Source organism: Gallinula chloropus (assembly GCF_964237585.1).
Source record: "Gallinula chloropus genome assembly, chromosome: 12".
NCBI classification, from domain to species: Eukaryota; Metazoa; Chordata; class Aves; order Gruiformes; family Rallidae; genus Gallinula; species Gallinula chloropus.
Window position 1 is genome coordinate 1,950,259 of NC_140097.1, and position 26,649 is coordinate 1,976,907.

Genomic DNA, 26,649 nt, shown 5'->3' on the forward strand with positions numbered 1-26,649 from the left:
CACAGCTTTGGTCCAGGATTGCCATGAAGTTAATTTGGGGTGAGGGACCTGTGCATGAGGATGGGAGATGAATGAAGAGCTGCCATGGGAGCTGGTACAGCCTAGGTGGATCAGAGGCTTTAAAAACAACATGTTGTTGTGTATTAGCAGCACTTCTGATTCCTAGGCACTTCATTTTGTTTTCCAGCAGAAACATTCAAAAGAGGGATCTACTGAGTAGTTTCAACCAGAAGAGGGGCTTTTAACATTTTTTTTGTCACAGATAACTAGGTAACTCTCTCTCACATGGGTACTTATGTGTTGAGCACTAGGAAGGATACAGCTCCCTTGGAGAAGATGCTGTTTAACCAGACTGAGCCTCTGTCTCCTGAGAACCAGTTTACTTCTGTGGAGGATTTAGTGAGTGAAGGGATAATACCCTTGCCACAGTTCCTACCTGTGCCTGTAGAACACTTCACAAAGCTGGTTTGGCAGCCTGATGGAGATAAATGGCGATTCTGCATCTTTGAATGGGGAAAGCTGAGGGGCAGCAGAGAGGCAGCAGCTGCTGGAGGTCCCTCTGCAGACCTGGATAGCGTCTGGATCTCCAAGGTCTGAGGCTAACCCGCTGGTAGGTTGTTTAACTCCCAGAGCACTGGAGGGTTATTTACTTTGATTTTTGTTCATTATGGAACATTATGGTCATTATCTCTGTAATAGGAGTATTTTGGAAGCCAGCACTCAAGCTGCTGGGGGAAAAAACCCTCAGTATTGATGGTTAGAGTAAGTGGTTTTTCCTCAATTTTCTGAAAGGCTCCATTATTAGCATAAGTATTTCTCAGTGAATGTGAATCAGAATAGAATAGTTAAATGTGCAGTGCACTGACCTCCTCAGCTTTGAACTGAGATGAATAGAAAAAATCCTTAACGAGTGTATTGCAGGAATGATCCCTGGGCATTGCAGAGCCAAATGTGAGGCTCTTGGTTAGAGAGAAGCACTCCAGGGCTGCACTGTTGTGCTGTGTTCTGCCAGCTTGATGTTGCTCAGCAAACTAACAGATGGGGGGGAAGAGAGGCTTCACTTCTCTGGCTCTTCTGTCTCCACCTTCTGGAAGCTGATAGCAAATAATTTAAAATCAGCTCCCTGAGTTAATGAACTGGAAGGCAAGTGTGTTGTGAGATGCATGCTTTGACCCCAGTGAAAGGGCATAGTCGGGATTTTGGTTTAGTTATTGCAAACCACTGAGTCTAGGGAGCAAGTAATTGGGATGACAACAACTCTCTTTAAGCCCCAACTGTCTCTTTTTGTTGGCTCTGTGGAATGTGGTAGCCTGAAGTCAGCCAGGAGGTTTGCTGGTGTAACTGTACTGTGGGCATGCTGCTGTAAAAGAACAGAGCAAAACTGTGATGCTCCAGGTGACCTCTCCCAACCACTGCCATCTGAGTGTCCTTGGCAGGGGTTTTCAGGGGTCAGGAAGCTGGAAATCCTGAGAGGACCAGGTGATCCACCACAGGTGGTGTGCTGGAGGCTGTGCCTTGTGTCAGACCTGAAGGTGAGATGACTTAGAAGGGAAGGAGAAGAGAATGCTGGGGATTTACTCTTGGCTTTGTGTGGTGGTTTCTTCGTGCTGTTCCATGCCTTGGGCTGTTCCCTGGCCAGCAGTATTGTCATGTGGATCAGATGACCATCTTGGTTCCTCAGAGGTGCAGGCAGAGCTGTGCTGTGTGAGGGAAAGCTCTGTAGCCTGTTGTAACAGGGAGGTTTTTCAGAACAGTCATGAGCTGGGAGTTCTTAAGTCTCTTTCCCTGGTTGTTCCTGTCCTTCCCAGGTTGCGGCTGCTCCGTGGTGGTTGCCTGTGAAGGGAGCCGACTGGAAGCACCCCGAGGGTCCTGACTCCAATATCTCCAACAGGTAAACCATAAATGACTTGTAAATACACCTGTACACTTGCACCAGGGATGGAGGTGCAAGAAAGGGCTTGTAGTTAGTGACCTGCCTGCTGCTGCTTCTGTGGTGATTCTGCCACCACCCCTGTTGCACGTGATACTCAGTGGTCGTAAGGTCAGTGCCATGGTAGTATCTTAAAAAGGTCCATAAGCACCTTCTACCCAAGGGAAAAGGCACCAAAATGTGCTCCAGTGTGGTTGCTATACACAGACTAGTACCAGCAGGGAAACAGGGTCCATCTTCAGAGGATCAGCAGCTTCACAGGCCTGGTTTTGGAGAGGGAGACTGAACACTGGCTGCCTGCGTGCTCTGCGAGTCCACGTAGCGTGTCTTTCATCTGGGTTTTGGGGGCCTGTCCCTCTGGCAGCAGATGACTGAGGAGTTTTGTGCTTTTTAATGTGTGCTGACTTTCAGGACTGACTGCTATGGAAAATGAGTTGTGACTTGATCTAGAAGCTCTACAGACTTTGGAAAACTGAACTTTTTCTTTCTTAACAGCCTAGAGCTAGTGTCGTGGTTCACTAGCATGAGCCCTGAAACTTCCTGATCCATGTCTTCATGCAGTCTCTTTCCATTCAGAAGTGGAATGAACTTTATGCCTGCAAAATCAAAAGGCTTCACTCTTTCTCCAGTGTAGATTCTGCAGAAGTAGCCCTGGGTAGCTCACATGGAAAGCCATGGATCTGTTGCACTGGAATGTGACAGTTGGGACCTCTTACATTGCAACTCCTTCTCTTGGCAGGTGTCAGTGAAGTTGGCACTTGCTGCTGTAACCAACTAGGTGAAGTTTCAGAACTGCAGTTAGAAATAGTCAGGCTCTAGCCTAGATCTAGTAGATGCTGGCATGTTTTCAAAGCCTCTGAGGACAGGGCTATGTTAGTGTAACATCACCTGATGGCTGAACTGCTCGGTAACAAGTCTGTGGCCTGTTCTCCAAGGGCACTGAAAGAATTATCTGAGGCAAAAATAGAGATAATAGCAGGAGGTGTTGTTAGGGGGAGACAGAGAAATTTAGGTCACAGCCAGCAGATGAGAGTTGGAAACCTGCCATGTCCACCTAGTCTTGTATTAGTGTGGTGCAGACCTGGACTGGTGCTGCTGGTGAACTTCCCACGTGGAAGCAGCCGTGGAGAACTGTCTGCATGCTGCCTGCTCAGTGGGGCAGGAAAGGCAAGGTGCTCTTCAGTCCTCTCTATCCATCTTCTGGACTGGTACCCTCAGCTCTGGGAGTATGTTGGTCTGTCAGAGCTTGGATGGGAGGACCCTTGTGCCAAGAATGATGAGGCATTCTGTCTCTCTGGAAAAGAGACCAGGACTGTAAGAGCAGTCCTGGAGCCAGACCAAAGGGAAGGTGGGAGCTTTGGGTGTTGCAAGCAGCCTGCAGCTCACACAAAAGAAAAACACCTTTTTGTTCAATTTCTGCAATTCACTGTTTCCTGGATTGGGTGCTGCAAAAGGTGATGCTGCTAAGAGCAGGGACACCTCACATCTCCCTCTAAATCCCCACAGCTGGAAGAGCCTGCAGCTGAGACGAGTGCGCAGGGCAGGGAAGAGCACTCGCCACTGGGTTGCAATGCACAGGTCCCCAGTGAGAATCCTGGCTCCCTGTTAAGAGACTGTTAAACTCACAGAGCAAGGAGTTAGTGCCCTGGCTTTTGGTGTCTTCCCATTCCAAGCACCTCTGTTTCCACAGGAGGTTCCGTGGTGGTTCTTCTGTGGTGTGTTGGTGGTTCTCCTCTGGCTCGTGGGGTGGTTTCTGAGGGGAGGGCATGAGAAGCTGTATGTAAAAGCATGATGAGACAAATAGAACTTGTTTTTCTCTGTTGGCTGCATTTCCCACCCAGCATCTGTTAGTAGCTTGCTGTCTTCCTTCAAATAGCTTCTTTTCTTAAAAGTAATCCCAGAGCTCGTCCAGTTGTAACCAAACCAAGAACTTCCTCACAGTCCTTTGTGGCATCTCTGAAAGACTTCCTAAAATGCCTGTGCTGTGTGGCTGTGAGACTGCCCAGTGCTGCTGCTGATCTTGTCCTCTTTGTTTTTCTCTGCAGAATGGCTCATCCAGTTCTCCACGTGTCCTGGAACGATGCTGTGGCGTTCTGCACGTGGGCAGGGAAGCGCCTGCCGACCGAGGCTGAGTGGGAATACAGCTGTCGGGGGGGCCTTGAGAACAGGTACCTGTCACAAACGTGGCCCTGAGAAATGTCAAGAATTGATGTTCACTAGATAGGAAGAGTTGTGGGGGGTTTTTACCTTCAGTGTCTTTGTTATGTAGTGTGCCCATCGATTGTGAACACAGCACTGACTGTGAGCAGGGGAGTGAAGTTCCCCACATACCCAAGTGCTGTATTGCAATTGGGATGCTCTACCAGGAGGAGAACACAGAGAGCCCAGGAGAGGAGATGTCATGGCACTTTGTCACACAGGGCTGTTTGGGGATAAAAGGTTTAGTGAATGACCTTAGTGCCAAGCCCAGAGAGTTGCAGAGGGGCTTGTCAGTCACTACATCCCTGCACGGCCACTGTCAGGGCAACAGATCCACCTGTGGCTTGGGAGGAGAGGATGACATGCTGGATAACAGGATTATGGGTCCTTGTCCTGGACTGTGTGGTGCACAGGGCAGTGCTGCCTCTCCTCCCTCCTGCAGAACCTGTGCTGGTCAGGCCCTTGCTCTCCTTGAAAACCTGCTAGGTGTTGGGACAGATGGAACGGGCACACACAGCAGGTGGGGAGGAAGGGGAGGTGTATTTATTACTGATTTATTTTTATTAAAAAGGAAAGAAAAGAAAATGTCAATTGATAACTGTTCTGCATGTGTTTTACTAGGCTCTTCCCCTGGGGCAACAAGCTGCAGCCGAAGGGTCAGCATTATGCCAATATCTGGCAGGGGGTGTTCCCAGCCAACAACACTGCAGAAGATGGGTACAAGGGCACAGCACCTGTAAGTGTGTCTGCAGGGGGCTGAGTCGCCTGGAAAGGAACTTAATCCTCCTAAAATTGAGGTCTCTGTTCAACGCAATGAATTACAGTCTTTTCCATTCCTGTACTCCTCCACCTTTAGATTTTGAAAGACTTGAGTATTGCCAAGGGACGCTTGTTAAAAGCTAATTGAAAAGTAAAGATTACTTTCACTTTTAGTTCCTCACCAGCTGACCTCTTTTCCCCCTTTCCAGTGGGTTGACAGTCAGAAGCTGCAGTACTTTCTGCCAGCACTTCTGGCATCACAATTTGTTTGAACTTTGTGTTTTGGGTAGTTGTTCCTGAGGCACAGAAAGTGATGCAACAGTTGAAATGATTGGATGAAATTTCCTTGTTTGGAAAGGTTGAGTCTGTCTGGTCTGGCAGACACTGGAGTGGGATTTGAAAGGCAATCCAGAACAGGAATGTGTTCTTAAATGGTACATCCAACAAGTGGAATGGGCAGAGAAGTCTGTGTGTGCAGGATTTGACAGCCACCCCTGCTTTTCGTTGTGGGGATGGGGAATCTGGGTGTTTTGGGCCTGTTAAATCAGTGATGCTGCCTGCAGGTCTGTGTCTGCTGGTCAGACAGGGCCCCTCTTCAGAGGATCAGTGTCCAGGACCCGTGAGAAGATGCTGCATGCCATGGTGGGGATGTGGTGCTCAGACCATTGAGGATGATGGTCTCATTGAGGAGGAGAGGGGGTGGGTGCCCCATCCCTGGGGGTGTTCAGGGCCAGGTTGGATGGGGCCCTGGGCAGCCTTGTGTAGCTCCAGGCCTGGAGGTTGGTGTCCCTGCCTGTGGCAGGGGGTTGGAGCTCTGTGACCCTTGGGGTCCCTTCCAACCCAGCCCAGTCTGGGATTCTATGATGATAATAGTTGGTTCTGCCATTCTGTTTTCTTTAAATGGAGCCTGTACAGGTGTGACAGTTCTGCATGACTGACCTGTGCCTGCTCTTGAGATGTGGAGCCAGAGGTTCCTAGTAAAGCCAGAGGCAGCTTCAGCAAGGCCTGGAGGGTTAAAACCCCTGTTTGATGGTTTGTGGCTGACAGAACTGGCACCTGTGTGTCTCATGCAGGTCACTGCCTTTCCTCCCAACGGGTATGGGCTGTACAACATCGTGGGCAACGCCTGGGAGTGGACGTCTGACTGGTGGGCTGTTCACCACGCCACGGGGGACGTGCACAACCCTGTAAGTGTTTGATCAGCATCACATGAAGAACAGAATTCCCCTCTTGCTACTCTGACCTGGTTGCTGTTTGGAAACCTGCTGTTCTCTGCTGTAGAAACCTGCAGCTCCTCTGCAGTGTCTGGGGTGGGATGGGCTGTGTCCCAGCAGATGGGGAAGTGTCACACAGGGATCTCAATGTCTGGATTTACACACAACTTACTCTTAGCATTAAAACTGACTCTCTAGCTGCTTTTTTTTTCCTTGTTTGCATACTGGCTGATTAGGAAAGAAACATCTGCTGTCTTGCAGTTCTGTTTCCATTCTGGTGGGGTTTTTATATGCAATTAAAGATAATTTTTTCCTGCACTGTGGGAATGGAAACAAGGCTGGTTTAAAAGCAACATTTCTAAAGATGGAGTCTTGGGCAACCAGCAGAATGCAAATTGAGATGAAAGTCAAGAATAAAACCAGCAAACTTTCCTGTGCTGGGGGGGAGTGTGGATTTGATTGCAGCCTTGTTAGGAGGAGGAGGGTGACCAGGGCTGAGCTTTCCATCCCAGACTGTATGGTCACTGTGGTTTGTACCAGGGGAGGTTCTGCTGTACCCCTCTCACTGCAGCTTCACCTTGGTGCCCAGAGCCAGCACAGCACGACCTGTGTGTGCCCCTGTGTTTGGGGCAGGGGGACAGAAAGGACCCCTTTCCCCCTGCATCCTTTGAGACACACACAGTGCCTGTGTCCCCAGGAAGGAGCACAGACCTGGCACGTCATAGTGTGTCACAACTGTCCCTGTTCCTCTTCATCTGGTTCCTGGTCTGGCAGCTGCTGCAGGTCCAGCTGCTTGTTTGGGCAGGGGAAGGTGTATAGCTCCCAGGAGTCCTTTTCCCCAGCAGCATGTGGCAACACTGAGAACCAAACCCAGAGTAACTAGGCCAAGTCTGGAAACACTTCTGATGGTGTTTTGCTGGTCACAGTGTCAGAGTCTCAGATCCTGGGCCCGTTGCACCAGGATGTGTCCTACAGTTCTGTGTGGTTTCAGTAGGTGAGCACAAGGCACCGGGCACTGTGCAGTCAGGAGTCTCTTACAAGCTCTGTCACATCACTGCTGACATCTTAGAGCCTTTTTTGGTGTGAGATGACCAGCTTTTGTAGGAGAAAGGCATGGAACAACCACCTTGTGTGGAAGTTCCTGTGGTAACAGCAGCAGGAGCCTCCAGGAGTCAAACTGTAGCTTGCCATGAATCCATTCCCTTCTGCTGGTGCTAGTTAACTTCATATACTTCATTTGAAAAAGAAAAGCACATTTCCCTGCCTGTGCCAGCCTTGCCCACTTGTCCAGCCTTGCCTGATGTCAGTGCTGTGGAGTTTTGGGTTCAGGTACAGTGACAGTGAGAAACCAGTGCCCTGTGACCTGCTCTCTGTTCAAGTCCAGTGGCTGTGAGGCTCTTAGGGTTTTAAACTGGGCACAACATCTCCAGAAAGTTTGGTTTTTCAGTAAAATCAGATGTGAACAGTGATGCTTTTAGGCTTTGTTTCGGAGCTGGGAACTGTCAGAATGTAGTGTCTGAGGCTGAGCACTTCAATGTGAATTCCAAGGGGTTTTTCTGATTAAATGGGTAAGGAAACTGAATCTCATCATATGAAAAGGTGTCCCAAAATAGCCAGGCTGCAGTACCTTCTGAGACATCAAAAATGATTAGCAGCATATCTCTCAGAGCCAATCTCCTCAGTCTCTCCAGAGTACGAGGCAGTGTAACCTATATATAGGATGTGTTCTTTCTGCCTAAAAGATGAGAATTCTTCTAGAGGGTCAGAGTTACTGCAGGTTTTTAAATATATTCAGTTTAACATCTGAAATCTCCCAGATTTCTAGAACTGGAGAGGTTTGGGGTACATGGTGGGTTGGTGACAAGGAGTGGAATTTGGCACATAGATTCTTTTCTTTGTGTTACTGATTGGAACATTCACCAGTGATAAAAATTAACTGGGACACCTGGAAGGGCTTTATAAGTTGTTTGCCACTTTGAAGGTTTTAGACCCAAATTATGCTCTAACAAGGGAACAAACAGTATCTTCCTCTCCTTTGCTGGGGACAGGACCTGTGCAGGGAAGTGTTGGAGCCACATAACCCTGTTCTCAGGAGTAAGTGCTTCTGGGCTGGTTTTTCTCATGAGTGGAGAAAGCCCCACCTTGAAGAAAACCTCACCCAGACCATCTCTGGTACATCTCACAGGCACCGTTTGGTGCACAAGGGCAGGATCAGGAAGCACCAGGGTTTGGGTTTGGCTTGTGAAATGTAACTGAGCATTGGTCAGAGAGCCAGGGGTGTGAGTGAGAGCAGGCAAACCACAGTCCTTTGATGGGCCTGGTTCAGTTGTGGTGGCTGCTGGTTTGGATGTCTCCACATGCAGCCTGTGGTTTCTTCTGAACATGTTCTTCATTCTGGGGGTGGTGAGACACTGGCACAGGCTGCCCAGAGAGGCCCCATCCCTGGGAACATCCAAGGTCAGGCTTGATGGGGCTCTGAGCCACCTGCTCTAGTGAAGGTGTCCCTGCTCACTGCAGGGCTGGGACTGGGTGGCCTGTGAAGGTCCCTTCCCCCCTGGGTTTCCATGCCCTGCAGTTCTGATTTGGTTCAAACCAAAGTGGCCAGGTAGCTGCCTGTGCCTAGAAAATCACAGTGCAACTTGAGAAAGCATTTGCTGGATGTAATTAAGGCAATGCAACTCTCCTTTTCACTTTAAAAAGCTTCTATGTTGTATTTTAATAACTGTTCAAAGAACAGCCCTACTTATAAGCTGTGGTAATTGGATGCACAAGCACTGGTAATTATGCAATCAGACTATAATATGTCTGCAGCAACTCTGTGCTACAAAATAAACTTCCAGGGTATGGTAAACTCTGTTCTTTGGGCCTGGGATCAAAGTCTGGGCAGCTCTGGCTCTGGGTATGGACTGCCAAGCTCCTCCTGCTTCAGCACCAGGGGCTGCACTGCTCCAGAGAGCAGCATAAGCCAGTACTGCTTGATGGAGAAAAGATGGGCTTGGGTCATCAAATGTGACCTTAATTGATGTGCTCTGGTTAGTCTTTATTATGGGCAAGCACAATCCAAGTATGTTTCCTTCAGCTGTAAGGAAGAAACAAGCAAGAGCAAATACTACAATGCAGGCTTCCTCCTCTTTGGATTACAGTAAGTACATGATACTGAGCTGAAGTGCTGTCTGGCCCAAGTTAGATAATGTTTGGACAATGGTGCTTTCCCAAGCAGGTTAAACAAAGGTATGGTTCTGGGAGGAGCTTCTGACTGAGGGATCCTGGCTGTTCAGGAGAACAATTTCACTTCTCTGGGTACAACAGGAGGGGTGATGTGAATGATGGAGGCAGGAGAAAGACCACCCAGAGGGAAGGGCTGCTCAGAAGGGCACGTGTGGAGCTCTGGTGTACAGCATCAGAGGCAGGGTGTTGCTGGGAAGGGACAGCTAGCCCTTAGCACCAGTCAAGAAATGGAAATACCGTGGTCCAGTTGTCTGCAGGGACTGGGCCTCTTCCATTATCCCAGTTTAGCACTGGGAATGGGGCCTTGTTCTGGATAACAGAGGTGGTTCATGTTACAGGAGCTGCAGCACCCTTCCTACCCACACGAAGCAGTTCTGCTTCATGTGCTGAGGAAATAGGGTCTGGGGGCTCCTTCCTGCACGTGGAGTGTCTGAGGTTTCTTCAGGAAGGAGCAGGAAGGCAAGAGATGAGGCTGTGTGGGGAAGGATGGCTGCCTGCCCTGTGCTTTGCTGCTGCCTGAGCTGCAAACTCACTGGGAGCTGCTGGAAGGGCTCCTGAAGCTCAGGAGTGGGAGTGTGGCCCTTGGGTGCTGGCAGGTCATCTGGGGGTCTTGAAGTCCTGTCTGTAGCACTGAGGAGGGGCTCACACAGGGCTGAACCTGTGAGGGAAGGAAACACCGAGCTGGAGTCCAGCCCCATGTTCTCCTGTGACACAGTCCTGTGGTGCAGAAGTACCAAAGGATGCCAGTGGGGATGCTCCTCAGCCTGGTGTAAGAGCATCTTTTTCACTTAATCTTGGGTGCCTTCAGCCCCTCTCCCATGGCTTTGCTGGGGACCTTGGTGATGTTGTGCCTTTGGGAGGGGAGTGGAGCTACGTGCTGAATGAAAGCATCATCGCTGCCTGCGACCTGCAGTGTTGTGCTTCTAATTTTAGCTCCACAACAGCCTTCAGAGGAGACTCTGAGCTTCCCTAAGCTGCAGTTCTAACACTGAAGGAGAACTTTGGTCTTCTTTTCCCTTCTCTCCCTTGAGTGTGGTCACGAGCTGAGGAAGGTGTGTGGGTCTGGCTGGTCTCCTGTGTACAGTTACCTGCATGTTTGATGCTGTATGTAAGTAGCTGGTTACAGCAGCTCTCAGGACATCTGGTCATCCCACCTTCCTTTTATCTTTCCCTTTGCTAAGCTGCTTAGCAAGCCAGGGAAGTACCAGCATAAAGAGAATGAAATGAAGCCCACAGAGTTGTCAAACAGGCAGCGATGATTTCTCTAGCTAATGGGTAGTGATTTTCTACTTTTCAGAGCACTTTGCTGGTTGTTTTATGATAAACTCTGTACTTTCAGTGATTTTAAAGAAATCTCTCTCAAGGGTAATGTTCTCTAATGAAATAGATTATTGGAGAATACTGCATCAGCTTTCTGCAGGTGGTAAAGTGCTTCTGTGCTGTGATCCTGCCTCTGAGGCTGGGGGGTTCAATGTCACCAAACATCCTTCAGTGCTCAGTTTTTGTTTGGTACCAGCCACTTGTAATGACTAAAAAGAGGTGGTCACTGAGAAACTGGGGAGGTGTGGGTCCCTGTGAAACCCCCTCTTAGGAACCTGCTTCCTACAGGGAGGTTATTCCTGGATTCAGGAGATATTACAGAGCACAGGGTCCTTCAGGTGCTCCCAGGATGAAGGGCTGGCTGTTGGACAGGAGGGAGTGAAATAACTGGAAGAATTTCTTTCTCAACAGGTTAAAACCAGAACACTGCTACAGTGCTTTTTATGGAACCATTTAATGTCCTTTACATACTCTGTAGCAATCGGGTCTGTAGCCAAAGCAGGATCCCTAGGACAGGTCACACAGGTCGGTGTCCAGACGGGGCTGGAATCTCCAGAGAAGGAGACTCCACAGCCCCTGGGCAGCCTGTCCCAGGGCTCCCTCACCCTCACTGAGAAGTTCTTCCCCAGATTGGTCCCTGTGCTCCAACTTGAGGCCATCACCCCTTGTCCTGTCCCCACAGACACTGAGCAGAGGCTGCCCATGGCCCCCTGTGTTCCGCCTTTCAGATACTGTTATCAGTCTCTTCTCCAGGCTGAACAGCCCCAGCTCACTCAGCCTTTCCTCCCAGGGGAGATGCTCCAGCCCTTTAATCACCTTCGTAGCCCTTTGGTTCCTTCAGCACAAGGTGCCCTCTGCCAGTGGCAGCAACTCTGACATTAAAGATTCTCAGCAGAGGAGGGAGAAGGGCTGCTCTCACCTCCCTGCTGCTCATCTCCAGCACAGTTATTTCAAGGCTCCTGGCTGAGACAGACACAGCAGACAGAAATCTGTTTCCTTTTTGTACTTGGGGTTCTTGTCCATCAGCTTTTTGCCTTTACCCTGTAGCTGCAGTGGTTCTCCCCTGAATACTCACCAGTGCTCTCCTCTGCAGAAAGGACCCTCCTCGGGGACGGACAGAGTGAAGAAGGGTGGATCCTACATGTGCCACAAGGTAATGTGACCAGGCCTGAGGTATGGTCATCCTGCCCTTGCCTCTGGAAGTACTGACCAGCAGGATGAGCCTCTGACAGACTCCCCAGGGTGCTTGTCTAAGGGTTTATGTGATTTATGGAAGAGAAACACCTGATGTTGTTAGGGAATTCCTTTTGTTTACCTTGGAATTAACCCCAGCAAACTGCTTCACCCAGTGTGGTTTTCTCAGATGGGGAAGTTCAGTTTGTCTCTAGTGCAGTTTTCATGGCAGAGCTTGGCTGGCACCTGTAAACGTTGGATGTGGCACCAGAAGGGCCCTTGGTGTCTGCTGAAGGGTTGCTGGGAGGGAGCCTTTCAGCTGGGTTCACAGCAGACCTGCAATTGTTTCTGCACAGCCCAGACACCACCACAGAGCCAGAGCTGCTCATGACATAGATCACGTTTTAAACTCTGTTCTCTGTAGCAAATGCTGGTTGTAGATGTCTCTCTCTCCATGAAAGCCATCCTGTTCCTTTTCCCTTTCAAAGTCTGCAGCTGGCAAATCATCCTCATAATTAGATTAAGTTTTCTGCAGCGAGATCCCATTTTCTACACCGATTTCCTTCTTAGGTGAAATCAATGTCAGATGTTAATTAGCAGTTCTGATTAAATTAACACTGGAATAGTCTCTTCTTTGGTGAAGAATAATGTGACCCATTTGAGAGGCTTGTGAAGATTCCAGGCTGTCCTAGTGTCTTTTGTAGGTGATAAAACTAGGCTGTGTATTGAGACAAACCCCTCCCTGAATCCTCTTAGTATGAGGGCTTTTGAGAGATGCCTGATGGTTTGTTCAGGCTGGTGTACCCATCCTAGTGCAGTTGTGCCTCTCGGAGCTGGGAGAGGCTGAAACTCGAACCTCTTGCATGTACTGGTGTCTCCAGAACAGATCAGCTTCCCAGTCCTGCAGTGTGTGTGTACTGTTCCCTGGCTGGGGGGAGCTGTCTGAGCCTCCTCTGATGGGGACACTGTCAGCTCGTGGGGAAATGGTGACCTCCTGCCTCTCAGGGATGGTGGGCTTCACTGTGCTGTCCCTATGATGACAGAGCTGGCTTATGTTGTCTCCACCCTCATGGTCACAGATTGGGGTAGTAGCAATGCCCAAACTCCTGGGTTTGGGTTTTAAGGCCAAAATCTTCCCTCTCCTCATGTGGTCCCCTGCTCCCTCCCCACCCTGTCCTCCTCCCCCCAAAAAAGGAGAGGCTCTAACCTGACACCCAGAGTCTGGTTTGGAGCCTGCCACCCTGGGCAGGACCAGCCTGAATAAATCTTGTTTCTTGTTAATTGTCCAAGGCCAGGAGCCTGCAGCAGGGGATGGAGGGGAGGGGATGGAGGGCAGGGACAAAAAGCCTGAGCCACATCTTTCGAAGGAGCAGCAAACCAGGGCAGAACTTGGCTGGATTGTAGAGGAGCTGCTGGATTGTAGAGGAGCTGCTGCATTAACACGTGGTCTGCTACCCCTTAGTGCTTGGTTAGTGACACTGCTGTGTGTGTCCCTGCGCCTTGGTGGGCGCTGGGCAGCCAGCTGGGGCTCATGCAGTGCACCCCTGTGTTGTGCAGCTGGGACACCAGTGTTCCCAACACCAATTACAGGCCCAGTATCGCCCTGAACAGCTCAGAGCAGTGTGAGTACAGGGCTGTGCCCTGAGATATGGCTGAACCCACCCAGCAGAGCCCCGCAGAGCAGTGTCTGTCCCCGGCTGGGCTCCCGTTTGGATCCCTGCAGCTGGGTGTCAGCAAACAGCCTTGCTCAGGATGGGTAGCTGAGCAGAGCACCTTCAGCAGCCCTTTTCTGGGTATTCTAAGAGACGTTTTAAATCTAATTTGTCTGTCACAGAAATACCAAATCCTGTAAGCACGAGGCCAGACAACACTGGGAACACCAGAGAGAGATTTCTCACCGCCACAGATCAGTGGCATCAGATGGATGTCTCTGGGACAAGTCCTGTGATAAAACCTTGGGCTCCTCTCTTTCCTAAAGAAAGGAGGAGGCAGGGATGGCTCCTCCTGTTTTTCTGAGGCAGCTGCTGGGCGATTGCAGCCCAGGCTGGAAGAGTGTAGTGTTCAAAGCTGTCTGCTAGGAGATCTGAAATGCAATTGGATCAGTTTATTGGTGGCTTAATTTTAAATGTGAATGTTTTTTACAGTCTGCAGTCCAGATCCTGACTCGACTGTCAGTATCCCTAGAGTGCTGGCCACAGGAGTGCTGGGAGGAGCTTCCCTCCAGTTCTTCCATCTCCTTCAGTGAAATGCTCTTTGCAGGTGCCAGGACGTGGCCACTGCCCATCGTCCTTAGGAATGCCAATACACAGACCAAGGCACTGAGGTGTTTGCTCTTCCCCTGAGCAGCTTTTTCCCAGAGTGAGAGACATTATCAGTCAACATAGTGTGATAAGATTCATAAGCCCCATTTTTCTATTAGGGGTGTGCATGGGATGCACCAGGAAAAAATGGAACCAGTAGGTTTTCTATGGATCTTACTCTTTGGGCTCCCAGGAGCGATGCCAGTTACTTGTTAGCTGGGTCATTTCTGATGTTAACTTAGCACAGGTGAGAGCAGCCCTTTTGCTGACACTTGAATGTGGAGAGAGGGTAACTCTGTACTCATGGTACCATCCACAGCTGGTGTGTTCCTGGCTCTTAACAGCGATTCAGTCTGTGCTGGTTCACTGCTCTTTGTCCCAGCATTCAGAGTGTGTCGCTGTACTCACCAAACACACCTTTGCTGAGGGAAGCACAAGCTGTGATCTGCTCTGAATTCTCTTCCCCTCTTTCTCCCCAGTCTTACTGCTACAGGTACCGCTGTGCAGCCCGGAGTCAGAACACCCCCGACAGCTCTGCCTCCAACCTGGGCTTCCGCTGCGCAGCCGACACCCTGCCGGGGCCACGCTGAGCAGGGGCCTGTGCCCTGCTGTGCCAGGGGCTGGATGTCACCGAGCCTGGAGGGCTGTGTCACTCCTGATGGCACAGCATGGAACGATCCAGGGCTGGCACTTCCTGCTGGGGATAACAGCCACATCCACACTACTCGCCATGGCTTGGCGAACCTCGATGTGTTTTTCTCTGGGGAAGCTGACCTGGACCTTTACCCTGACCAAACCTCATCCTGCTGAATTCTGGGGGGTTTAGCAAGACCATTCTGGAGTTAACTGGCACAGAACTGAGCAGCAACATGCTGACTGGGCGTTAAAAGGTTAATTCAGCTTAATAGCTCCTCTAGAAAAGTTCTTTATTACATTGTTTTATTTATGTATAGTTGAATTTTTGGACTCAAATCCCACAACCAAGGACTTCTACAAACTTCCAGACAGCTTTAAAAGAGGAGGAGCTAAGCCTGGGTGAGGAGGGAAGGCAGCGAGCTGTCCCCAGGGGCAGTTAGTGCCACCCCTCTCTCACAGTCTGGGTCCAGGAATGGCTGTTCCTGGTGAGCTGCTTGTTCCTCCTTACAAAGTGCCTTCTGCACCTGAGGGATGATGATGATCCTCAAGGTGATGATGACAAGTGTTGTACATCTTGGAATAAAGTTGCAACCCCTTCCTTAAACTGAAGGTTTTTACTGATGGGAAAACTCGGGCTGTTCCCTTGAACTTCTCTCAGACATGATGTAGGCTGATTTGGGGACATGCAAATAGGAGCATCATTAGAAACTGCAGCTACAGAGGGAATCTGCTTGAATAAAAGATCACTGTGGTGGAAATCTGTGCCTGGGAGCTGTGAGGCTGGTAAGGTGTATTTACAAACTGAAAAATAATAAATCCTACTTAAAACTAGAGGAATTTTAGCAAGCAGAGCTACCTCAGCATGCGATTGGACTAAAGCTCAGGCCCCGCACCCCGTGTTCTGCACTCTCCTGTACTGTAGGACCTGGTCTGTGTTGATGTTTGTGGTCTGGGCCAGGGCTTGCTCTAACTGGAGACTGACCCAGGCCTATTAAGCAAGGAAAATCTAATAGCAAGGTTTATCTAGGAAGCACAGTATCTACAGGGACCCATTTTGTTAACAAACAGCAAAATAGGAGCAGCCAAATGCTGCTTTTATCTCTCATGAGTGTGGGATTAAATTGTTCAGGTCCAAACCAAAGTTGTCTCTGGAAAAAAACCACAAACCCAAACAGCTGCCCAAGTTCCCCCTAAGAGCTGGTGTGGGACACGCTGCCAGGGGTGTGTACACTGTGCCAAGGGCTGTGAATGACGATCAGACCCCCCAGAGCAGCTCCCCCAGGGCCTGTGCCACCTGCAGACCTGTGGCAGGAGGGTGAACAGCAGCTCCGCGCTGTATTGATGCTGGGGGCCATTGGAAACGAGCCCTTTGAACCTTCCTTCATGACTGTTCTAGGAAGGCAGGGATGTGCAGTGCTGATGTGCAGCTGCAGAACGTGCCCTGTCTGGGGAGCTCCCCTGTGGATCCCTGCTGCAAGGAGACAGTGTAACAGCCTGCTGATGCCAGCTCTGTACAAGCACCATGAAAAGCAGCCATGAAAGGACACACACACCTTGCCTAATGCTGCCTGGCTCTGCAGGAAACAAACCAGGCAGGAGCTGAAAGGAACGTCAGGCTGCCACATCTGCCAGTCATTCCACAGTGTAAAGAGCCAAACCAGTTGTTCAGATCCTGTGTCCAACTTTAATCTGTTTCAGAAGCAGGAACAGCAGCATCACACTGCTTTAGGCTGCAGAGCTGGAATTTGCTTCCTGAGCACTAACAGTGCTGGGATGTAACAAGGAAGTGCTGATTCCTACTACTGCAGGAGTCTTCTTAGCTGAGCCTGGACAGATAGAGTTTAAACAGGTGACAACTGTACTTCTCAGAGCCTGCAGCACTGTTAACACAAGAGCTGAATGGCAATGACACAGAACTAGTCCCTTAACACCAGATTTTGGCAAGCAGCTAGCTGTGATGAGATGGAAAAGTGGGGGGACACACACACAACACAGCATTCAAACTGATCTTTCTGGGTGAGGCTTTTGCATCATTAGTAATTATTGATGTTTTGTAGAACAAAAAAAAGGGCAGGTAATTTAAAAAAGAATATTTTACTAGGATTTAAGAAAGTGAATGCCCTTCTTGCAAATGTCAAAATGGTCTTGTTCCCTTGAATAATTTCCAGTGACATTTCTCACTGTTCTCACACGTCCTTTCTGTCTACCCCTGTTCAAGTTCAGTCTTTCTGGAAGGCACACACCCAGAGAGGTGGCTTACCATGCAGCAAGAGGCCAGAAGAAATCAAGAGAAAATCACCAGGTCTGGCTTAGTAACTGATGCTGGAACGTCTTGAAGCTTTGGTGTTTCCTCCCATCCACCTTTACAACAGTCTCCAGGATGCTGCATGAAGTTATTGTCAAAACCTTGTCTTGTAGCTGTTACTGCAAACCACACGTGCTCCTTTGGAGGAATACACAAGACTTTTATTTAACTGCAATTTAACCACTGGAGAAAATTACATTGTGTGTAGGTGCTTAGGGACTGAAAAGCTACAGGGAGCTCCCTGAGCAAGAGTCTGGTAAGGGAAAGAGGGAGCTGTCCCAAGGTAAGAAGGAAGCACATGTGTGAGACCCACAGTAGCAAGGTTTCCTCAGTCCGTTATCTTCCTCTGAAGACTTCTGCTGTTCTCTGTTAGTGTCTGGTGAATTGTGGAACCTTCCAGAATAATCATATGAGAGTTCCTCCCCAGCAGAAATATCAGTAGCTGCAAAAAGTGCCAGTTTGGGTACCATGGAGTCCACCCGAACTGGCACCATGAGCAGATTGGGCTCACAGGAATGGTTCAGGAATCTGCCCACGTTACCGATGAACGTGGGGTCAACAAAGGTCTCCATCCTCTGGCCATTGTGGAGATGCTCCCTCACAGCTATAATGTAGTTTGAATCCTCTGATGTCTGGGCCTGAATTCTTCTACGTGCCTCATGGAAGCCTAAAACTTCCCCAGCATATTCACAAACAAACCTTCCTTTAGCTATGAAGTCCAGCGTGCGCAGGCCCCACCCTTTCTTCTCAGTCCTGAACACCTCGAGTCTGAATTGCAGCCCCCTCTGCACAACCCTGTTCTGACAGGACTCCCCACACTGGCACATGGCATTGCACTCAAAGACAGGCCTGGAGTACTCCTCCTCTCCGTCTGTAAGCCTGAGGCACAAGCTGGAGTAACTCTCACCGCGGCAGAGACACAAGCACACGTGAGCTACACAGGAGCTGGTAAGACAAGAACATCCAGGAAAGGTGATTTCAGTGGGGTCAACGACTCCATCTGCTCCAGCCACGCTGTCCGGGCTGTACTGCAGAGAGAACAACAGTTACACCCTTAGCACCTTCAACACTTCTTCCACACAGGCTGTCGGGCTGTTCAGTACATGTTTGGCCACAACCCATCTCTAGACAGGGGGAACTGAAACCAGGAATGCTGCTTTTCCCTGTAAACCTCTAACTGCAGTTCTAACTTTTCTAAAATGTTTTAAAGAATTCAAACCAGACAGTCCAGAGAGACTGAGGATAGTCTCTCAGTGACTGGATTTCTCAAAATAATCTACTACACAGAAAAAAAATGCTCAGCAGGAAAAACATGGCAACTAATTGGATCTAGTTTACTAGGTAAGACTTTTATTTGAGGACATGAAAGTTTCATTTAAGTTTTATTTGAAGTTGTATTTATGTTGTATTTGAAGATATAAATTCCTTCCCCTTTGCAAAATGCTCAACAAGCTGCTTACAAAGCGTAGCCTGTAGCTATTTTCAGTCACAGAATTCCAGATACCCACTCCTGTTAAAAGTGAACACACTCTGAATTTCTCTCTTCAAAATGTGGCATTAAAACGTGCTCCTGATACAAATTCTGGTACAAGGTGTGTCGCTAGCACACCTCTACAGGTTTCCAAAAAAGCTGAGCTCACTACTCTCCTCTGAAGGTAAAACATGAGATGGTATTTGCTTCCCCACAAGCCTGTCTGCAGGAACAGAGGTGGTTCAGTTCAAGGAACCCAAACTGAAAAGCAGGTTCCCAGAATGACACCAATGCCCCCAGCAGGTGAATGGTTATAGAACCAGGAGCTGGTGCAAAATAGGTGATAGAAACTGTATGTATTCTGCCTGCAAAGCTTTATTCAGGAAACTGAGGGGTGACCTCATTAATGTTTATAAATATAAATCAATATAAAAGGTGAGAGTCAGGAGGGCAGAGCCAGGCTCTGCTCAGTGATGGCAGCGATAGGACAAGGGGCAGTGGGTGCAGGCTGGAGCAGAGGGAGTTCCATGGGAACGTGAGGAGGAACTTTGTCACTGTGAGGGTGACAGAGCCCTGGGACAGGCTGCCCAGACAGGCTGGGGAGTCTCCTTCTCTGGAGACATTCAAACCCACCTGGGTGTGTTCCTGTGTGATTTAGTCTGGGTGATCCTGCTCTGGCAGGGGGTTGGACTAGATGAGCTACCGAGGTCCCTTCCACTTCCTGACGCTCTGTGATTCTTTATGAGCCATCACTACATACTGTATTTTGTAGTAGCTTACATCTGGCAGCTTCTCAGCATCGGGAAACATCCCAGTTTCTGTCATTCAGGAGCTTCTTTCCATAACCATCAGCTTTCTGCCATTCAGCCTCCCTCACAACCAGGCTTAGGGCTCCCTCACTCCCTCCTCTCCCCCTTCGCTGACCACAGGCTCGGTTAAACGCCAGCACGCCAGGCAATTCCGGCAGATCAGGCTCTGGATGAGGTGTCCCTCTCCTCCCGAAGACACCAAAGAAGCTTTAGGCCCCGCGTTCCTGCGTCGCGGCCTCTCCCCCAGGCCGCTCGGCGGGCTGCGCGGCGAGAAGCGAGCGCCCAGCCCGGCGGGGGCCCGTCCCAGCGGCGGGGCAGCTGCCTGCGGCCCGACAGGCGCCTCAGGCGGCAGGACGGCTGCACGCCTCAGGGGGCCGTGCGCACGGCGGGTGCCTGAGGAGAGGAAGCCCGGGCCGCTTCTCCCTCTCCCCGCCCCGACACAATTCCCGCCCCAGCACAGCCCGGCTCCCACGACACTACCTGAAAGGCCGGTGGGGCCTCCCCAGGCGGCCACAGCGTTACCACCACCGGCTCCAGCCCGCCGCTCAGGTCAGCCCCGGCCGCCATCGCTTTGCCCCGCCCTTAGCCCTGCGGGGATTGGCTACGACGGCCGACACCTCCTCTTGGTTGGGTGGGGGGGGAAAGGCGTGGCGTATGGGCGCGCAGGGGCTGTGGCTGCTTAGAGCGGCACTCTGCCTCAGAGTGAGCTGCCATTTTGGGGCGCGGCTTCTCTATGCGAGGCCGGTGCGGGTCAGGCGGCTCCCCTCGGCCAGGGCTGGAGGAAGGCGGTGTGGCTGCTGCCGTGAGCTGCTCCCCCAGAAACTGGCGCGGCTTCGTGTGGTACACGTTGGAAGCGCCCAGAGACGAGTGAGGAGAAGCGCGATTAGGCGCTAACGAGGCGCTTCTTAACGTGGCTAAATCCGTGCTTGTTTGGAGGTACTAGAGTTTGCGTGAGCTGTTGGGGCTTTGTTTCGTGAATTAAAAAAATCTCCCTGGCTGGTTCACGCTTTCAGTTAGCCTTTTATATATAGATAAGTTTCTTTAAATAAGTTAATGTTCTGCCACATGAGGGGGGAGTCTTTGAGCCCAGACATCCTGCCTGGTGTGGCTGGGCGGTGGGGATGGCAGTCATCTTCTTTCTGGGCATGGAGAAAGGCTGGGCAGGTTCTGTACCCCCAGGAATAGAGGGAGGTCCTGATCTTCAGCTACTTTGCCAGGAGATAATTTACTCCAGTTAATTTTCTAGCTGATAGGGACCCATGGAACCCAACTTTGGCTTGATCTAGAAGGTGTTGCTAGTACTGTGTGATGTTCTTCTAAAGCCATGGTGACAAAACTGCTTCTGTGCAGCGTGGCCTGACGAGTAAAACCTGTGATTAGTCCTGCCTGGTCTCTTCTCTGTGAAGAGTAAACAGCTGTGGCTGGGAACAAGGAGTCAGACCTGAGTTCTTTGGGTGCTGGTGGTTCTGTTAGCCTTTGGGTTTGCCTTGTGGGTCAGTTTTGCTGCCTAAGGCTGTGGAGGCTTGTTTCACCTCTTCTTTCCCTTAGTGTGAACCATGTGTTTTCATTTTGAAATAAAGTTACCACATCCAGAAATGAGCTCCTCCAACTGAGGAGGTGGAAATCCCTGGGGCATGTTCTGTGCACCTCCAAGAGGGTGTTACGTGTCTGTTCCCCTGCAGTGGTTCATCATGTGACTTTCCTGACCCCTGTTTCTGCAACATCCAGAACATGGAAAGAGTCTTCACCTATCGTGTCCCTGCTTGTGAAGAGGAGCTGAGCAGCACCAGGAGATGTACAGGTGAGATTGGATGGTGAAGTCTGTGTTTGTGGGTTGGGCAGTTGATGAGCACAGCAGGATTGACAGGAAGATAATTAACGGGTTGGGTTAGGACTGCAATTAACCTGTAATAGAAGGAAGAGGAGTTTAGGTCAGTACTTCCAAGTATCTGGCCAGTGTAACTTCAGGGAAGGCTTTGGTAAGTTTAAATGTTGGTTCAGTGTATGCTGTGTGTAAAGGAAATATACCTGAGCATCAGCACTCCATAACTGAATGGAATGAAAATGGGGGAAGGCTTTAAATACCCACTGCCTGTCACTCTCAGCATTACAGCAGCTTCCCACAGATGCCTACGAGTCCTGTCTTCTTGGGGTTGGTGCTTTCATCCTTTTGAGCACTTCACAGTGTGGGGTGGGTGGTAGATCAGTTTTGAGATGAATGCTGAGATGTTGAGTGATTGCAGGTATTAAAATACACTTTGTTTTTGTAGTTTAGGGCTTTCTGTTATTACCAAATTGACCTTTGGATTCAGACCCACATAATTTGGCTGCTAATCCTTTGTGCCAGATGGAATTCTTTTCCATTTTTAAGTGACTGAAGTAATGAGTCATTATTCTGTAGTAAAAGAAACAGATTGCTTACATGTACAGGAGACAGGGTTTTGGAAATCAGCAGAAGGTCATGGAAAATCCAGTGTTTTCCTCCTCCTCCTCCTACCCAGGGCTTCTATTTTATTGAACTGTGGATGGGCTGAACTGTTGAGATGTCCAGGTTGGATGAAATATTGATGAAAGCTCTTTCTAATTGGTTATGTAAAATTGTTGAAAGCAAGCTGAAAATGAGCTAAAAGAGTGAACTGTGTGTGAACTTGTGATGCTGAACTAAGGCACATGGTGCAGCTGTGAATTTCTCTTGTGATGCACTATGCTGTCTCTAGGATAAGACTATATGAATCATATCTCTTTGGTAAGTTGCCTGCATTTAGCTGTTGTTTTTTCTCTATATATCAATAAATCTTTCTGCTCATGAATAATTTTTCTGACTGTTCTCTGTGGTTTCTCAGATTTCTTAATATCCAACTGATAATTGGAGTTTGGAAGGTTAGCTGTGCCTGGAACAGTGAGCTGTCTTCACTGTGTGGTGGTTTAGGGTTTTGGGGTGTTTTTTTGTGGCTGACACTGTATATTGTAAGTGAGGGGGTGGAGCTCAGTGGTGTGGGTGAACCTGTGACTCATCAGGCTGCAAGTAAGGGAGGACTTCTGAAAAACACTCCAGGCCTGAGATTTCACAGCTTCTCTGGGTAACTGTTTTTGGGCTGTAGGAGCCTCCCAGTGAGAGGGTTTTCTTCAAAATGCCAAAACTGAACTTCCCTAGCTGCAGGTTTTTGCCTTAATGCCTTATATATCCCTACTGAGAGGAGCTTGACTGTTGTCTTTGTGATCACTCTGTATAGTGTTCCTTTAGATTACCCCATAGTGTCCTCTGTGCTGGAATAAACAAGCCTATGTGCCCCTTCTTGGTGATGTTTTGTCTCCTGACCATCTTGGTAGCCCTTTTCCAGGAGCACTGTGAATTTGTCTATGTATCTTTTGAGGTGGAGAGCTCACAGCTTGCATTGCTCAGTAGAGAGCATTAATAGCTTCCTGGATCTGTGCTGCCAGTGCACTTGGGACTTCTTTGCAGCTTGGCTTCTATTGTAACCCCTGAGGTTGTCTTCAGTGGGTTTGGTCAGTTCCCAGGACCCAGGTGCAGGGGGATACTTTGCCCCAGGAATGCTCTTTCACTGCTGCCTTGTTTGTCTGGGCCACTGGAATGTTTTCTGTCTCGAGCTTGCCTGAGTTTACACCAGCAGGTTAATAGGCCATGCACATGAACTCTGAATTCCAGAGCACAGACAGATGTGACCAGCAGGCCTCTTTGTAAAAGAGCATGCTTGAAGGCTCCCTTTGACTTCCCATTTTGCTCTGAATCTCTGAAAGAATAAGATATCCCTTGAAAGTATTTTATTTTACATTGCAGGTGGTTTCTGTCTGACTTAATTTCTGAACAGCCAATTCAGAACCCTCTCAGATATTTAAACTTGCTGTTTTACTGTAAAAGGAAGCACATCTCCTGTGTGATACGCTGCAGATGTTTCCCACAGGAGAGCTAAAAGGCTTCTCAAGTCATGGTTCTGAGTGCAGGCAGTCCAAAGGGACTTTATCGTTCCCAGGTTGAGAGTTTGGTAGCTGCTATATCTATGCTTGCTTTAGGTTGTGATTTCTTCCTTCTCTAGTTCATCTTGGATGCTTTTATTTCATTATTACTCCCTTGCTTTCAGACCCTTCTCTTTGAGCTGCTGCTCTTCTCATACCAGCTGTAAATTTTCCTTTGATTTGACCTTCGTTTCTGGATAATCATCTCCATCAGGTTAGTGGGCATGTACTCTCCATCCTTCTGCCAGTCTATTGTGTGTCTATTAGAATATTGATTTGCAGAGAGTAAAGTATAAAAAATCAATATCCCATTAAGTGGAGTGGAGTGACAATGTTCTGAGGCTAGTCAAGTTCAGACTGGTGTCTAGACGTCGAGGTGGTGTCTTTTCCCAGGCAGATAAGATGGAATGTTCACATCCTGGTGGGGTTTTGTTCACATGGTCATGGCTGGAATATTTATTACAGCCAACCAAATTTTAAAGAGTGGTGATAATGCAGAAAGGTTTTTTGATTTATTATGGCACTTGCAGTTGATTGTTTTCAGCTCATGTAAACCTCAGAACAGGAGAATACGAATGCTCTGCCATGTATTTAGGCAGGACATACAGACCTGAGCCATCTGACGTTGCATACCAGGGTCTTAATTGCTCAGAGAATTGTGAAAGGACCAAGTGTAAAGATATTTTTGGTGGTATGAGATGCCTAGCACAGACAGGTGATGAATGCAGCTCCCTTGCCTGTCCTTTTGTTCTCTGCACAGTATCTTCCATTTGAAGATGTGGATCAAAACACGTGTATCTCTATTTCTTACTTTTGAGCTGTTCTCAGTGAAACAAGGCTGCAGTTACCATGTTACTCATTCTTCAGTGCTATATCTAACTGATGGCAGATACCATCCCTCAGCCTGCACAGGATTGCTGCTACTGGCTTGTAAAATAGTACATTGATACTGTTGAACTGTTTAGCTAGGAAACCAGGCTTTGTCCAATTGCAGCTCAATTCACTTCTACTTTATAGCTTGTGAAGTATATTAAAGTCCGTTATGGGCTGAGAGTTTGAAGTGATCGAGAGACTGCAGTGTCTCTCAGTGAGTCTGCTGTGGCATTGTGCTGTGCTGTGGAGTTTGGCTGGCACACTGCCTGCCTTTCACAAGGCCAGGCTCATTATCCCAGTCACACCTGTCCCTCACTGTGTTTGGAAGCAGGACTTCTGAGGGTCAGGCCCAAATCTGGGGCTCCTGCCTGGTGAAACTGTCTCCTGCTGTGTGCTAATGAGCTGGCTAAATCTTCTGGAAGTAAATGGCTGTGGAATGAAGTGTTTGGTAATGATGTTTGTAAATCCAAAGCTGGGGAAGTTCAGCTGTGCAGAAGGACTGACCTTGGGAAATGCTGTGTTTGAATAACATAGTTTATCAAAATATCTCCCAGTGCTTTGCCGAGGTTTGGGTTTTTGTTTTTTTTTTCTTTTTTTTTTTTTTCAGAGAACTCTGTTTCCTTTCTTGTACAGATAAGAAAACTGACACAGAAACACACAAAACGAGTTAACCAGTGATTCAGCTGTTGTTCTGGGTTATCCTCAAGCTTTGCCTTTCACCTGTCACTGTATGCTGCTCTTGGATCATCACACAGTGATTTTTGCATATACACACACTGATGTCTTCACTTTCACAGGAGTGACAAAAAGTTTGTAACTTATACCACTCTGTCACAGCCTCAGATGTAAACAAAGCAACATCAGCAGTAGGTGAGCTGCTTCAAATACCAGGTCAATGGACCACCTATCTGCTGGCTTAAATCATAATAGTGATTTGCAGGGGTGGTATCCTGTGTATATTATCCTACTTCTGTTTAATAGAGTGCTTTGTAACAATGTTCTGGTGTCCCTGGTTTCAGCTGAGAGAGTTAATTTTCTTTCTAGTAGTCAGTGTAGTGCTGTGTTTTGGATTTAGGAGGAGAATCAAGTCGATAACACACTGATGTTTTCAGTTGTTGCTGGGTAGTTTTAGTGGCTACACTCAGTCAAGGACTCTTCAGCTGCTCATACCCTGCCAGGTGCAGGAGAAGCTGGGGGAGCACAGCCAGGACAGCTGAGCCAGACTGGCTGAAGGGAAATTCCCCACCATAATACACCCTGTACTGGATATAACTGGGGAAGCGAGCTGGGACGTGGGTTCAGTGGTTGGAATGGACTGGGTGTTGGGTTGTTTGGGCTTTTTTTCAAGTGGTGAGCAATTGCATTTGTGCATCACTTGTTGTTATTATTATTATTACTGCTATTATTACTCTCTTGTTTGCTATGCTTTTAAACTGTCTTTTTCTAAAACCACAAGTTATTATTCCCCGTGGCTGCCTGGTAGTTACTGGCTGGGGTTAAACCATGACATCCAGTTAAATAGATTTCTGTGTAACAATATTTCTTCAAAAGAAACTCATTACTAAGTGGGACATAGTATTGCCTTGCAGACTGAAGGAACTTCTTCCCTTTGAAGTGCACATCAAACTGCTTCTGTTCTCCCCATCTGCCTTGCATGCAGAAACTTCATTTGACATTGGTGACCTCTGGCAAGCCCTGTACAGAGAAGGAAAAGGGTTTTGCACAGCATTCAGGTGTTTTATGGACTCCATCTGTAATGGCCTCCCCTGGCACCGCTTCATGCTGTCCCCTGGGGTTCTATCCCTGGTCCCCAAAGAGAGGAGAGAGATGGGTGCTGCCCCTTTGCTCCCCGTCGTCAGGGTGTCACATACCACAGTGAGGTCTCCCCTCAGCCTCCTCTTCTCCAGGCTGTACAAACCAAGGGACTTCAGCCTCTCCTTGTAAGATTGATGTGGTTATAAGGATGTGTGCCTGGTGTTGGAGTAGGACTAGCTGCTGCTGGGGAAGTCACTGATGGCTCTGCATAGCTGGGTGCTGGGTGATACCTAAAGTTTATTGCAGGGATATGTTTTCTTAGCCTTTGTGTTGCATGCTTATATATAGAAAGCAATACTGACCTTTTGTGCTCTGAGGCATGGCTGGTCACCACAGAGCTCCATAGTGCATATGCTGTGAGGGAAGGTTCACAGTGCCAGCATCTTCAGGTTTCTTTTGCTTCCAGTCAGTGGGAGCCCAAAGTCAGTGTTGGTGTAGACAGAAATGTGTGGTATCATCTTGACAAACACTGTGGTGATCTTCCAGGCTGTAAAAGATGAGCATGCAAAGGCTGTTGCACTGGAGGTGAAGTGAACTCAGGGAGTTCTGAGACTGTAGTGTTAATCAAGTTCCATCTTCTGGTTAATATCTCCAAAGAACTGTTGGAGTGCAGGTCACTTAAAAATGCACAGATGCTCAGGC

The 26,649-nt window shown here is 48.8% G+C and overlaps 2 protein-coding genes across 2 annotated transcripts in view; one reads left to right on the forward strand and one right to left on the reverse strand.

Moving 5' to 3' along the window:
• SUMF1 (sulfatase modifying factor 1) overlaps positions 1 to 15,495 on the forward strand; it is a gene marked incomplete at its 5' end in the record, with an annotated part of 32,968 nt that extends 17,473 nt beyond the window's left edge. The window contains 6 exons of the mRNA XM_084269635.1: positions 1,809 to 1,891; positions 3,976 to 4,098; positions 4,751 to 4,865; positions 5,962 to 6,075; positions 11,744 to 11,803; positions 14,603 to 15,495. Coding sequence (XP_084125761.1) covers positions 1,809 to 1,891; positions 3,976 to 4,098; positions 4,751 to 4,865; positions 5,962 to 6,075; positions 11,744 to 11,803; positions 14,603 to 14,713 — 606 coding nt within the window. The 3' untranslated portion in view covers positions 14,714 to 15,495. The remainder of the gene's footprint in view (positions 1 to 1,808; positions 1,892 to 3,975; positions 4,099 to 4,750; positions 4,866 to 5,961; positions 6,076 to 11,743; positions 11,804 to 14,602) is intronic.
• Positions 15,496 to 17,215: 1,720 nt separating this feature from the next.
• On the reverse strand, positions 17,216 to 19,911 carry LOC311196316 (histone-lysine N-methyltransferase SETMAR; the record flags this gene model as incomplete). The annotated part of the gene is made up of 2 exons (XM_084269857.1): positions 17,216 to 18,092; positions 19,825 to 19,911. 2 exons carry the CDS (start codon positions 19,909 to 19,911, stop codon positions 17,292 to 17,294), a joined length of 888 nt encoding a protein of 295 aa, XP_084125983.1. The 3' UTR covers positions 17,216 to 17,291.
• Positions 19,912 to 26,649: the final 6,738 nt, after the last annotated feature.